Raw genomic sequence first — 14,235 nt, 5'->3', positions numbered from 1 at the left:
AACAAGATTTGCTTCTTGCTCGATGAACTGAGGTTGGTAAAACAAATCTAGACAGTAAACATTTGAAACTGTCTAATGTCTACCCAAGTGATCCTAAAACAGGAGTATTTTTCTAAGTAAATAATTGGATATAATGGCCCAAATGGGAGAATAAAGAAAAATTGTCTTAATATTTGTGATGGAATTTATGATCATCCCTGGTATGCTTGTCTGTGTATTATGGTTATTGATAGGAGCATATTTATGCGCCTTAGTTAGCTAGTTCTTATGCATTTTTGTTATGTTTTCTTCGTTAAAGTAGTATTTTAAGCTACTTTCATGTGTTTTCAGGTTTAAAGGACATATTACATAAAATGATGCAATTTGGAGCTTTTGGAGCAAAACTGAGCTGGAATGTGGTGTATGCAAATAGAGCACGAGGAATGGACGTCCAAAACAATGCATCACACAATCTTCCTCCTAAGCCGTGCATCCCACCATTCATTCCATTATTTTTCAGTCACCATCTACCATTTTCTTTATTCCCCATTCATTCTTAAAACTGGTGGATCTTTCTCTCCAATTATTTATTCACAAACCGTAGCCCTACATACATATATTCCTCTGATTCATTCATACATTTACCACCACCATAACCTAATTCACAAAGTGCCGTAGCCACCATAAGCTAATATCCCATTTTCCATTCAAAATGTACATTCCACTAACCCCATTAATTCCACCACCATAACCTAATTTAAATCCCAAAACCCGTGCAAACCATTTCCCATTTAAACTACATCCACTTTAAACCTTCCACCCATTATCACCTAACCACCACTTCCCATTATCCTATTCCAATCCGTGCATTACCTCCACCATGCCATTTTTCTAACCTAATAAACCATCCACTTCCCATTCAAACCGTCCACTAACTTCCCATTATCCATTTCCACACCACTTCCCATTATCTCCCACTAATTATCCATCATCCGTGCATTCCATTAACCTATAATCATTTAGCCACCATAATCCCATAATTCATAAATTATTCAATCACTTCTTACACACTTTCCCCATTTTCATTCTTAAAATCCGGAGCTTCCCATTCCATTTTTTTCTTCCATTCTACACCACCACACATCTCCACACACCATATTCTCTCCATTATTCCAGCCACCATACCATACCACCAATCCTCCCTAAATCCATCCCCAACCCAAAATAACATCCAAATCATCCATTTAACCAATCTGCCGCAGAAGGAGAAGAGGAAAGAGGAGCTTCGACGCGCACCAATTCACGTGGATTCGTTGGGCGTTCTAGGTGTAATCAATCCTTTGTGCTTTATGTTTAAATTCAATTTTATTTTTCTTGTTGCGAACATGAGAGGCTAAATCCCCCTAGTTAGCTAGGGGGTGATTCGAAACCAAGGTTATACTTGCAATATGAATTGATTACTTTTGGTTGGGATTTCATGAATGTTGGATTCAATTTGTTTAACTGCTTGATCGATAACTTATTTATGTATGTTGATTAAGAGTGCACACTTAATTTTCATGCATGAATATGACGCTAGAATATAAGTGAATTTCACCTAATAGTTATGAACTTATATTCACAAGTAGTGGAGGTTGCTTATAAACAATCGCGTTAAATAAATTCTTGGCACGAGTTTCATGCAATCATAGTAACGAATGCCTTGTCAATGCTTATGGTTTTCAAAGAACGTAATGATTCTTACTTGTATCTCTATTATGCAATCATGTAGGGGACTTGTGGGAAATGTTTTGGGTTGTCGTATGCAATCATCCAATTCAATAACGTTAGGAAAATCTGAGGGTTAATTAGTGCAATCACGGTTAACCTGGGGCGTTGAGAATTCATAATTTATCGAAAGACCAACTGAGAATCAATTTTGTATGCAAGTATAACATGTGTGGAGATGAACCCCTTGGCTATTCCATCATCCATATTTTCATCTCATTCATATTTACGTTTTGCCTTTAATTACAATTTGTCCATTTAATTTAATATCGTCCAAACACAATCCCCCCTTTACTTTATTGTCAAATTAGTTAAAAATCAATTAGTTTGTGTTTTTAAAGAATTTTGAGTCTTTTTGTTTGTCTTAATGTTTTAACGTTTAGTTTCACATTCTTTGAGTCTAGTTTAGTGTTTTATATTGTTTTTACGTTTTTGAGTCAAAAATCCAAGTGATTAACAATCCCTCCTAATCCCCGGTCCAAAACGATCCCTACTTATACTTATACTACAATTGTCAAAAAGAGGGTTTAATTTGTGCGCGCATAAATAACGCACCAGTTATTTGAAGGATAATTCTGGATGCAGTGAGAATGGTTTGTAAACTTTTTTCCCGTAGTGTCAGAAATTGTTCTTGAAATTTATGATTGACAGAAGTTTTCATAGTACAAGGAAAGTGAACTTAGAGAAGATGTACAGTACAACTCAGATCAGATATGTTTGTAGTTTATGGAGTATTATCATTTTTAGAGAATATTTACTACTGGAAACATATGGGTTCTTATAGATTTCCTTGCTATATTTGTCTCTCTTGTAGAATTTCATATATTTATTTAGGTTCCTATGGAGATTCCTGTGGAGTTAGCTTAATGTGAATGCCTCTAACTTATATCTGGACAAGATATAATTGTCAACGATTTAAAAGTTAGCATTAGTGTCGGGAGAAAATGATGATAATCTTGACTTAAGAGTTTCAAATTATTCCGGCGTACATTTCTTTATTTCCCATTAGGTTGTTTGAATATGATCTCCATGTATATTGTTTGTGCAGACGTTTTAACTTCTGTTTTTTCTTGGTTTCTTATTGCTCATTCCATTGTTGGAGTAGTTTCTACTTCCTGTAACTTTCATGCAGTGGTTTAGAATTAAAAATTCTTGCCTATGAGTTTGGTATGTGTCTCAACTAATTGGAAGTACATTTTGATAAAATTGCAGTCATCTCATATGATGAGTCAAATGCAAAAGCTCCTATTATAAGCTGGGCATATTGATTTGAAGATTGTCACATGATGTAAAGAACCAGAGTATTTAATATTATCGCAACTATATGTTTGTTGCAGTGATATGAACAAGTAATAAAACCTTACTTTAGTATTGAAACTCTAATGTAAATCTGCTCTCTATCCGGCGTCGTTGTTCATGTGGTTTGCATACTGTTGCTCTTTGTGTAAGTGCGGTATTCTTTTTTTGTGGGTGTATTTACTTGGTTTCAGTCCATGGTAGTATCGTATATAGTAGATGTTGTGGATTACATTTTGATTAAGTTAATTTCTTTCAAGTTACTTACATAAGGAATTGACATTTGGTTTCTAGAAATTGCAATGACTTGAGGATACTTCTTGGAGGCAGGTTTTTATTTAAGGTGTATTAGCTTCGACAGAAGTACTGTGGGTGGTTTCATCTCCAGATGTTCTATTGTAGCAATAGAAGCTTGAAAGGATTTTTTGATCATCAGAACTCTATATTGCAGGTAAATGCGTTGACAATTTGTAATTGCCCGTCTTCGTAACACTGACATAGTTGCAGCTAACTTCATTAAAATTTTTGTTTGATAAATTAATTGAAGCTTTCCTGAGATCCTTCTAAATGCTTTCAGACCTTTGTACCGATTGAGGTTCTGTATGAATTGAATGTTACCTGTAACTTTGTTCATACACTTGACGACCTCAGATCTCTAAGATTTAGAATACAAGTGAAAGATTGGTAGCTTTTTGAGTATTTCGATTGAGAAATGTTGTCTAGAATTTTTCTTCTGCGATATGTAAATGACAGGCATTAGGATATGTTTCTGTATTATACATTCTTTATCGCTTCATCTAATCTATGTTTTTCCATTCACGCATCCATACATGTAAATTTTCTTTTTGGCGATTACCACCAAAGAGTATTTTTTTTTTTTTTTTTTTTTTCATTTGGGCAGTGATAATGTTGCACTGTTTTGGAAGGATTGCTCCTTTTTGGGCATTTATTGAAAAAAATAGTAATGTACATACAGACTACGATCTGATCACGAATCTCACATATTGCACATGATACTTGCTATCAGCTGCTGCCTGTCATATAATGAATTCTCATTCTAGAGGATGAATAATTGAAAGCAATAGAATTTGTTAGTCATTGTTCTTCTCACAGAGTCAGTAGGCTTCTGTACATCTGATGAAAATCTTCTTTGCACTGTGGTCAGTGCTGTTTGTTCCCTTCATTTTGTGTCCTGGTCAACTTACTTGCAGGAAAATGCAGTCTGGGCATTAAGGGTCGCGGTGCTCTTGTTTTTCTTTCAAATCCTCTCACACACACGTATCCTGCATATAAGTCAATCAGTCAATATGTAAGCTTGTTTGTCAATTTGCACTATCAATGATTTGTCCTTTTCATAAAAAATTACAAATCAGTTCAAAGTTTATCATGTACATTTTTCTTTTTCTTAAACCATTGGTATGTATACCTTTGTTATATAACTAGTTCCGAGAAGTGAAATTCATAATCTTGTGTTATATTCTTATTTCCGTACTATGTTCCTATATAGTTATCTGCAAACTAATATGAAGAACTAAAGTGAGTATTACATACCTCTCCAAAAGCAGTATTGAATTCCCTCTGTTGATAGACCTGGTAGACATAAATATTTCAATTTAAGTATGCATCTCTAACTGGGATGTGAATGCAGTGACCCTGGTATCTTAATTTCTCTTACCTCTGAATATTGTTGATACAGAAGTTCCAAAGTATACGGTCCGTCTTGGCAAATTCCATATCCACCCCCTTGGAACATCAATTGGGTTGTGACTAGACTCATGATCTGCGAACATCTGCATTGTGATAGAATTTTGTTTGTAAATCTAGAAATTAATGGCTCTAACAATCTGGCTTACCAAAAGTGGAGGAGTACAGGATCATGGTTAAGTTAATGTGCACAGGCTATACTTGCTGGACTGCTATTAATTTTGTCCAGATTCTGCACATTAGATAAAATTGAAGGAGGAATATCACTTGCCTCATTAACTTGGAAATATGTGCCGTTGAGTGGAAAGCTCCCTCTCATTGCTGTTCTACAAGGTATCTGTGACAAGTTGAATGATATTTCAGTATAAAACTGCATGTAGTTTCGTTTTGTCTTTGACATATTACCACAATCAATTTTTCTCACCAGAATCGTCCCTCTGACTGTTTGTGACTTTTCTTCTCTTATACTATTACATGAAAAACATGTCTTCTCATTGCACAATTTGTGTTGGTCTTTGGAGCCACACCTGCTTTCTGGTGGTTGAATTGAATTTGCAGTCTCACCTGGTATAAATAAAATAAATGTATCCCTTAGTAAGATGTACAATATTTTCAACTTCCAACATGCGCTAGGCCATCCATGCATCTGTATTCTAAGTTGTAACTTTGTTTAGTGAATCAAATGCGTTAAACTTGAATAGTCTCAAGATTCTCAACAGTGTATCCAATTCTTTTATGTCTGGAGCTTACCTGGTGTCCATATAGAAAGAAGGTAAGGGCTTGGATCATCTGGTTCCCGTCCGTCCATCTGTAAAGTTGAATAGTGATTAATTGAGAATAATAATGCTTCATGTATTGTTGATATAATATATAATTTTAACCTACCCCTTTTAAGAGTGGATGTGAATCTGGTAGTTCATACCTGCATTATACCAGCACAGAATGTACAAGTGTGTTAGAGAAGTTACACTTATGTATGTATACACATGTTTGATACGGGTATGTGTGCCAAAACTCGGAACATACTGGCTTCTAGGCAGAGAGTTGTTTAAAATTCAGTGCAAGAATTCTGATGGCGGTGAATTCAAAATTTAGACACCTAAGTTTGTTTTCCTAGATTGAATATGCTGTGGTTTCGTTAAAAATGATCAATCAGAGATATTAGGAAATTTTAGTGCAAACGTTCAAATTAGACTTTGGCCCTACTATATTTCAGTTTGTGTTCAGTGTTTTGCTAAGAATATGTGGGTTTGTGACTATAGGATGAAATGTACTTACACTTGGTGCTCTGTTCGTAGTCGACTGACATTCTTTAGTTTGGGTGTAGGAATAAAAGCAGCTTCTGAAGTCAAGGCAACTAAAGCCTTGGACATGTCACCTTCTTGGAGCTCCATCTTCTCTTGCATATAGTTCTGTAATGTCGATGTGAACTGTTCCATGTTGAGTTTGATGGTTGGAATCTCGTCAGGATCCTCATAGAACAAGTCCTCAATGTCACTTTGTGATAGCTCAGTGAACTCTTGTTCTGGCGATCCTGGTTCTTCGATGATCGGTTCACAGTTGTTAATCTCAGCACCTGCTATCTGGAATGAGTTGATTTCTGGTGGAGGCAGTGACATGGGGGTGACAGCTAATGTAGGGTTTATCTCAGCTGCAATTGGAACACTTGAACTCACAATGCTCTTCTCTTCTGGACCTGGCAGGGCAAACCTTGCACTGCACCAAACATGGTCGGTATCAATTTGATTTATACATTCTTATTTCATGAGTTTCATAATAATATAGTTGTAATTTTCTTTTACTTATCTTAATTGTTCCATGTGATTAGTGAAACATAGAGTAATTTATACAACTACAAGTCTTCATGTAACTATCTACTATTCTTAGTTCCTTAGACTACTGATTATTATTTAATTGATCCTGAATCCCGTGTCTCAAGATATCTGGAGATCCTCATGACTTCCTTCAATGTATTTTTTCCTGCACAGTGGCAGCAATGCATGTAATTATCAGAGTTTATTGCTCAAACCTTGCAAAAGCACTTGCGAAGTGTCTGCATTCTCCTCTCATTGGACATGCATTGCAATTTGGTTTACTCTTTGTGCAGAAAACCTGCATACAGATCAAAATATGAGGCTTTATTTTATTTTTGATTAATCACATCTAATTTAATATTTCTAACTAATGAAACAGGATGCATACCTTTCCAAATGTAATCATCTGGTAGTGCAGCTCGTAACTGTGATTCAATAGTCATTGGGTTATCAGTAAAAGCGTAAGTCCAAAAAAAAAAAAAAAAATTCCATGAAATTTTGGACATGAAAGTAGTGCTCTGAAATTAATATGAAATGTTTATGGATCTATGAGTTTACAGCGTTCGTTGGTCAAGTTTGCATAATCTTGGCCATAGATACTTTTGAATTGACTCCAGCATTGGGTACCTAGAGAAGTATATGGTTAGCATTTGCAAGTATTGGAAATGTAATCATTCAGTTAGCACAATATCGTTTCTTACATTTCTAGGAGGTGTAACTGAAGCGATTCAGGTAAGGGTTGGAGGGGGACCCATCCCAGTCTTACTGCTATCCTTCCAACATTAGTGTCAACCTATATGGAGTGAATAAGAGATATAATTTCATTGATTGTAACATGTTCCGAGACTACTTTAACCAAATTACTAAGTAGCAGTCACATAATCGTTACCGGGAAAGCAAGGTGGTGAAGTGTTAAAAGCCGGACGCATTCCACACTTTTCAATCCCAATCCTCGTATGCTTAATAGATAATCCCTGCGGAAAATTCATTTGTGTAAATAGGTATAAACTTGCTGACATTGCAGTGCATTATTCTTATAATTTCTTGTTTTATAATTGTGTGGAATGACTTACTTTGCTTTATCAGGAGGAACATCTCTTAACCATTCCAGATCGATGCTTCCATGTTCTCTAACCAGTCGGTTTAGGAATTCCTACAAAATTTTTGCAACCAGTCTTATCATGAATGATAGTCTTAACCTATCCACTGTTGCTATTCTGGTAAAAATTGAAGTGCAATTAACAAACATGAAGTCCGAGACTGAACACTAATAGTAGAGCACCTGGATCCGTTCCGCTAGCATGATGTTCATCCCTCGCTCCTTGATTGCCTCAGAAATTTCTTTTACTTTAGCATTTTTTAGTGCTTCATAGTCCAGTGAGTCCGTTGCGTCTTTATTTCTTTCCTTTTTCCTACCATTGGCCTGCACCTGCTTTCTCAGGATGTCCCAGTTAACATCGTTCTTTTTCTCACTGTCAGCCTTTCCTTTTCTTCTTTTTGAAGATTTTTTACTTGTCTCATTTTGTGACTGACCATATGAATATGGTTGCTCCTGTACATTTGAATCAATTGATTGATTTTTCATGTGTATTTGCCTACTGTCAACGACATTGAAAGATTTTTTACTGAGATCACCGACATTTTCAACATGCTGCATGCTAACGCTCTTATTTATCTGAAGTGATTCAACATGGTTTTCAGGCTCTCTGACCGACGTGTTTTCTAATTGGAAGGTTAGGTTCCCCTTTCGTTGATGACTGTAGTCGGAAGGATTATGCCCAGTGCTTGGCCTTGTTTCAGAACTGTTTTTCAGGTCTATTGAGTGCTGTCTGAACAATGCACACGGGTCCACTGGTGGCATTTCTTGAGATCTCCTCAGACCATTCTGTTGCATAGAGGAATTAACAACACTTCCTAACAGTTCTTCATTTCTTAAGTTCTTGTACTTGTCATGTTCAATATTGAACCTGGAAGCAGTTGAAGGCCAAGAGGATATGCTGTCCTCACTGAAATTTCCAAATCTCCATGGCTCTGGCTCTCCAGAATTTGGGTACATGTGCAATTGATTGTTGCTGGAAGGAACAACTGGTACTTGGATATTTTCGTCGTCAAGATTGATTGGATTTGTGAAAGAACTGCCAGTGAGATGAATGATTTTGTCTAATCGTGTCTTTATCTGTGAATATTCCATTTGTGCATTCTTGAATCCATCATCTAATAGTGAGCTTCCATTTACTTGACGGTAAAAGTCCTGAAACATGGTCGCTTTCTCCATTTGTTGATACATTGAAATGGAAATGGGAATCTTGTTGGGCTGGCATCCAGTGATAGGATCTTCTGTTTCTGAGTTGGACACTTGGTACAACCTGATTCCTACAGCTCCTTGAGTGACTGAGGATTCAATAGAATCTTGAGACGATACAAATTCTTCCTCAAAACATTGGCTATGTGCCTCATCTAAATTCCTTTCTGTCAATGAGTTCTCACTGTCTCTCTGATTTTCTGCAGATTCATGGAGTGTCCTAGAAATCTGGCAGTAGATTGGTTGACTTGATGCATCTTTATGCCATTTGGTGGCATCATCTGGACTTGTCATTCGAACTTCTGGTTCTTTAACCAAGATGTTTGTTCCAACCTTGTGTGGAGCTTGGTGATTGCTTGACTGAAGCGGAAACCGTGCTGCCAATGACATGAAGGCAGAGCTACAAAAGACACAAAGGAACAAAAGAAAAATTGTTCACCATAAGACATTCATATATGGGCTACCTGGTTGATCTTCAAGTCAAAATTATGAATGTACCTTGATAGATGGTCTGAAACATTCTGGGTAAGGAAAACTCCAATCACCGAGTCAACAACTGATCCCTTCCATTTTGAAAAACGTCTGTCTCCTGTTCATTATAAATTTTTATCAAGCGTTGATGTGCATGATATCTTATAACGACGTATCCATAATTGAAGAAAATTATAATGAATTTGTATTTTTCTGGTATACATGAGAAGCAAAAAGTAATTCGTACCCCTGTTATCTAATTATGCAATCTTTCGCAATAAAAAACTTAACAAAAATGGTACTGTCCTGGTTTTTTACATGTTTTATATGTAGTCAAGTTCGAGTTTTCTTGGTTGAGTTTACATCTTGCGTAGACTTTCAAGTTGAATACTTTAGATTTTCGTGCTGAACTGGAAATGCATGTCGTGCTGCAGATTTCTATAAAATTAGCCAGAAATTGGTGCTGAAGGAGAACGAAAAAAAGGTCAGGCTAGCAAGTTTTCTGCAGTTAACATGTTCATAATTTTGTTAGTCATATTATTATTTTTTGCATTTATCATCATTGTTGAAGTGTTTGATTTGATTTGATGCTAGTAGAACCTCATTACATGGTTCCCTGATTTTAGACTTGAATTAGAAACATTCTGTGTTTGCCAGCATAACATACATGTAATTATTGTGTTTTCATTAATTTTTTTTCTTCCTTAACAATAATTGTTTATGTGATGAGAAAGCTTGTGTATAAATCGTGTGTATAGCATAGGCAACAATTTGTGACAATCCAAAATAGGAATGAAATAGAAGGTATTTTACCTTGAACAAGGTGCATGCGTGCAATGAATGAGTCAACTCGTCCTTGGAAAATCTTTCTTTCGTCTTCCCAATGCTTCTCCTTCTCGTTATCTGTTCTTTCAACACCTTCACTTCCCTCCTTGCCCATCAATAGATTCCATATCCTATTTGTTTCTGGGTCAAGCTCTACTCTCGGCCGCGACTTACGTTTCTTAATAATACCTTTAAAGGGAACAATTGCACCATCTCCTTTGTAAGGAACAAGTGCATTCTCCTGCTCTAGAATTTCGCTGCAGCTTCCATTGAGGTTGAGACCATTAAATTGATGTATGATATCATCTATCGGTATTGTACTTTTTGTTCTTATTGGAAACCCTGCATCAAAATCAAGAGTGTCATTGTTTAAGTGAGTTGAAGGTAGTTACAGAGATGAATTCAGGGGTTCCTTATGATGGAAAGTACCAATTGCTATTGCAGAAGGTTGCTGGTAATCATACGAGGCATCCTTCTCTTGCTGGACTTTATCTGTACCTGATGAAATTTTCGATACAGTAGTTCCCCCAGCCTGCTTCTTTACTGACATATTATCATGAGATACCAGCTTGGTTTCTAGCTGAAAGGATTTTTTAGGAGGTGATGAGGCTAGTTGGTTAAATGTTTGACTTGGTGAATGGGTGGAAAAGCTAAGAACTTGAGTGGAACCTTGGCATGAATTTGATTTGGATGAGATTGGCCGATGTAGAAAACCATTCCCAGAAGTGATGGGGTGGGCGTACCTGTCAGTCGTAAACTTGCTGATCCCTTTGTTCTCCCTGTCAATCATTTTGTTATTTTCAAAGTAAGAACTCAGTATTGTATGGTTCTTCGATGCAAATCCATTTGAATTGACATTATTTTCCCCTGTTCTATCAACTTTTCCCAGACACTTTTCAACTGCCGTAACTTTACTAGGCATATTACTGATGCTCAAGTGTCCATTCTCAACTTTCTTCTTCTTACGACTTCCTGAACAATCTTTGCTGGGAGTGCCACTGTTTTTCTGAATTCTATCCAATTGAAATATCTCTTGGAATGACAGTGAACTTGGTGGATTGTTGGTAGAACGACAAGGGTGCTCAGCAGTTTGAAAAAATTCCCTCTTGGATCCTCTTCCTTCACTTGGAAGGGAGAGAATTTTTAGTAAAGAATCACCTTGGTTGACATTTTCTTTAGTCTTCTGAAGGTTTTCATATCTAAGCTCTGCTCGAATGACATCTTGGCCTATTCCTTCAGCATGGGTATGTTGCTGCACAGGAATGTTTTCATCTCTGCATTTTCTCTGGCATAGATCAGAATTTGCAGTCTCTGTACGTCTCCTCATGACATGCGAGTTTTTCAGATGTATGTCTTTTGCTGTAGCAAGCAGGGATGCAGATGCTTGGCTTTCTGGCCGGAATGTATGGTTATTTGGCATAAGACTCATGGAAGGGAAAGGGTTCCTCTTAGTGCTTGGTGTATGCTTATCTACCATCAATTCGTTCAGTAGGACACTTCGCTCAGCTGCCTTTTCAGTCAAAACCTGGTTCATTTCAGTGCCCGCATGTGTCCCTTGAGAGTCAAAATTCAAATCAAAAGTCCTCTTGTTCTCTTGCTGACCAATTTCTCTGGATAGGTTTTCATCCACGGTCTTTTCCAAATCAAAATGCAAAACTCTTCTGCATGATTTTGCACTTTTTCCAGCAGTAGGGCCTGTTGTCTCCTGTGTTACCTCTGCCAATTGACTTGGGGATTCCTTTTGGACATTCTTTCTTGCATACTTCCTCTTTTCCAGTCGGGTCTCCTTAGACTCTGTATTCTTTGCAGTTGTAGGTTTTGGTGTCCTTTTGGGCTTACCCTCAACAATTACCTTGGGCCTGTGTTTTCTTCGCTTGGGTGGTTTCTGTTGGGGCGTCTTATTCAGATCAATCCCTCTGTCGCCTCCCCTGCCAGACTCTTTGTTTTTGTTGTACAGTGTAGAAATGGCTGCAGATGATGACTCCACAATGTTCTGCAAGCGGCCATCACCATTTTTTTGAGTTGCTTCATCTTCTATAGACAAGACCTGCTTGCCTTTTTCCTTCCTAGCACTTTCGTCCGTCAATGATTTCAGCATTGCAGAAAGCTGGTCGTTCTCCAAATTCTTGGCCTCATTTGTTGTGAATTGGAGTTGGCCGGCAACACCTGAGGCAGTGTCGCCTTCTGTACTTGGTAAGGAGTTTAGATCATAGTTTGGTAGGAAACCATCTGTGCAGAAAAGCAGTTTCTCTGTCAAGTTTATTATTTTTCTGTATTAGTTTCTTCTCAGTTTTTCTTGTTCAAAGTTTTTCATTTCTTTCTATCAAGGAAATCAAATTAGAGCAGAATAAATAAATATCAGAACCGAGTTGAAATACTCACGTTGACTTATCTGGGATGAACTGTCACCATTACTCAACAGGTTTGAGCTCAAACTTGAGCAGTAATTTTGGTTTCCAAATAACCAATGGAATGAGTTGGAATCTCGCCGACTGTTGTCAACTGGGGATGGAAAATCCTTAACCAAGGACCTGCTCATCATGTTACTTGAAGGATATGAAGTGCTGCAATTTTGCTTGGTCAGCAAGTAACTTCCCAAGTTGTGTCCTTGATTTCCCAATTGAGGATGCAACTTGGGAATTAGCGGCGTGTTTGCTGCTGTGTCCATGCTTCTGCCCAGATTCATGTTTGCGGAAGCAACATAAGCTGCCTTATCATGCAGCAGTTGTGTCATTGGATTCTTGTTCCAACACAAGAAGTCACCGTGCACCAACTGCGTGAATGAGCCTGCATTGTAGGAGCCTGCAAAGTGATTGATCATCAGATTTTCCTCAGCCAGACTTCCATCATAACTATATTGCCCTCCATTTCTAATTAGCTGTCCATTTGGGCTAACATCTTGGTTCATGCCATTGTAGTTGGCAATGACCGGTACATGTTCCCTTGAAATTCCAGTCAGTTGTTGCTGCCAGTTTGCTCCTTGCAGGAGGTTCCCGCGGTGGTCGACTGGTATTGGATGACCCTTTGCCAGAGTCAGCTTCTCTGGAGTCATGGGTACCCATGGATCCATGAACCGTAGATCGTCATCTTGGGGAACCGAAAATCCCCTTCCAAACTTCATCCTTGAGTCCCTTCAATTCACAAACTAACTCTCTTTCCACTTCCCTGTTTCATTGAATCCCTTTCCTCTTCTATATATAACCCTCTGGTGTCTCCCTCTAGCAGATTAAATTTTTGTGGAAAATTGAAAATGTCCGATTTCTCAGCAAACCCCTCTGCTGCCTGAAACACCCGGTGCGAAAACACTCAAATGCAAGTCCTTCCCAGCTAACATGCAGTGCCGAATATAAATACACACGTTGAAGAGAAAATCTTTCCGTGAGAGATAGGAAAATGCAGAGCAGCATCTCTGTGATTAATGCTCGAAATCACGCAAACGAGATATTTTTACAAGAAGTACGGCCAGCCATGTTTTGTGTCATGGAAAACATGGAAAACATGAACGACATAGAAAACGAATTAAAGCAGGAAAATGCAGAGTAACTGAGACATTACATATCTTCTCAATCTGTGTAAATTGACTTATTTAATTGTGGTTTAAATGGCAACAAATAATCATATCTTGAGAAAATCTTCTTGTGATATGAAATGAAATGGTAAAATGTGTTTCCCCGCTGGCGGCTTAGCTTGCCGCCGGTCCGGCCGAGTGTTGGAGCCGGGTGACTTGCAGGTCAGTCAATGGCGGACAATACGGTCGGTTTCCACAGCAACACAGGAGATATGTGTGTGTTTATATATATGAGAGAGAGAGGGATGAAAATTAGTCTGGGCACTTCAGTCAATGGCGGAAACTGCTTTTGGTAGTTTGTTACTTCAATTTAGTACGTTGCCTTGAATGACGATGTGGTAAAGTTCAATGTAAACGGATGCCCAAGCGCTGTTACCATAACGATTTACATTTTTTTTTTTTGTCAATTGAAAAAGAATGACTTTTGACTTTTGCCTTGTAAATAGAACTAGAGGACCTCCCAAAACAAAAATTAAAGGGATCCAAAAGTTTTCCAAATTTCAGCTAAA

General features: G+C 37.7%; 2 protein-coding genes across 2 annotated transcripts; both read right to left on the bottom strand.

Annotated features, from left to right (window-relative positions):
• Nucleotides 1–3,893: 3,893 nt before the first annotated feature.
• On the bottom strand, nucleotides 3,894–12,433 carry LOC103927877 (transcriptional activator DEMETER-like; the record flags this gene model as incomplete). Its single annotated transcript, XM_048586482.1, has 18 exons — nucleotides 3,894–4,325; nucleotides 4,594–4,632; nucleotides 4,718–4,832; nucleotides 5,018–5,083; nucleotides 5,171–5,310; nucleotides 5,497–5,554; nucleotides 5,632–5,668; nucleotides 6,025–6,462; nucleotides 6,776–6,858; nucleotides 6,949–6,985; nucleotides 7,119–7,187; nucleotides 7,262–7,353; nucleotides 7,450–7,534; nucleotides 7,634–7,713; nucleotides 7,843–9,262; nucleotides 9,361–9,451; nucleotides 10,147–10,531; nucleotides 10,565–12,433. Coding segments are annotated over 18 exons (5,226 nt in total), but the record flags the coding sequence as incomplete, so codon positions are not given.
• On the bottom strand, nucleotides 12,429–13,955 carry LOC125478274. The gene has a single exon (XM_048586343.1). It carries the CDS (start codon nucleotides 13,277–13,279, stop codon nucleotides 12,491–12,493), a length of 789 nt encoding a protein of 262 aa, XP_048442300.1. The 5' UTR covers nucleotides 13,280–13,955; the 3' UTR covers nucleotides 12,429–12,490.
• Nucleotides 13,956–14,235: the final 280 nt, after the last annotated feature.

Source organism: the organism of the source record quoted next, unplaced genomic scaffold (genome assembly GCF_019419815.1).
Source record: "Pyrus x bretschneideri cultivar Hongxiangsu unplaced genomic scaffold, Pyrus_bretschneideri_v1 Contig24, whole genome shotgun sequence".
In the NCBI taxonomy this organism is placed as follows: domain Eukaryota; kingdom Viridiplantae; phylum Streptophyta; class Magnoliopsida; order Rosales; family Rosaceae; genus Pyrus; species Pyrus x bretschneideri.
This window is presented reverse-complemented; position numbering and strand designations above follow the sequence as displayed.

Excerpts from the sequence above, each read along its gene's own strand:
- LOC125478274 (XM_048586343.1), bottom strand. The coding sequence starts at position 13,279 with ATGAAGTTTGGAAGGGGATTTTCGGTTCCCCAAGATGACGATCTACGG.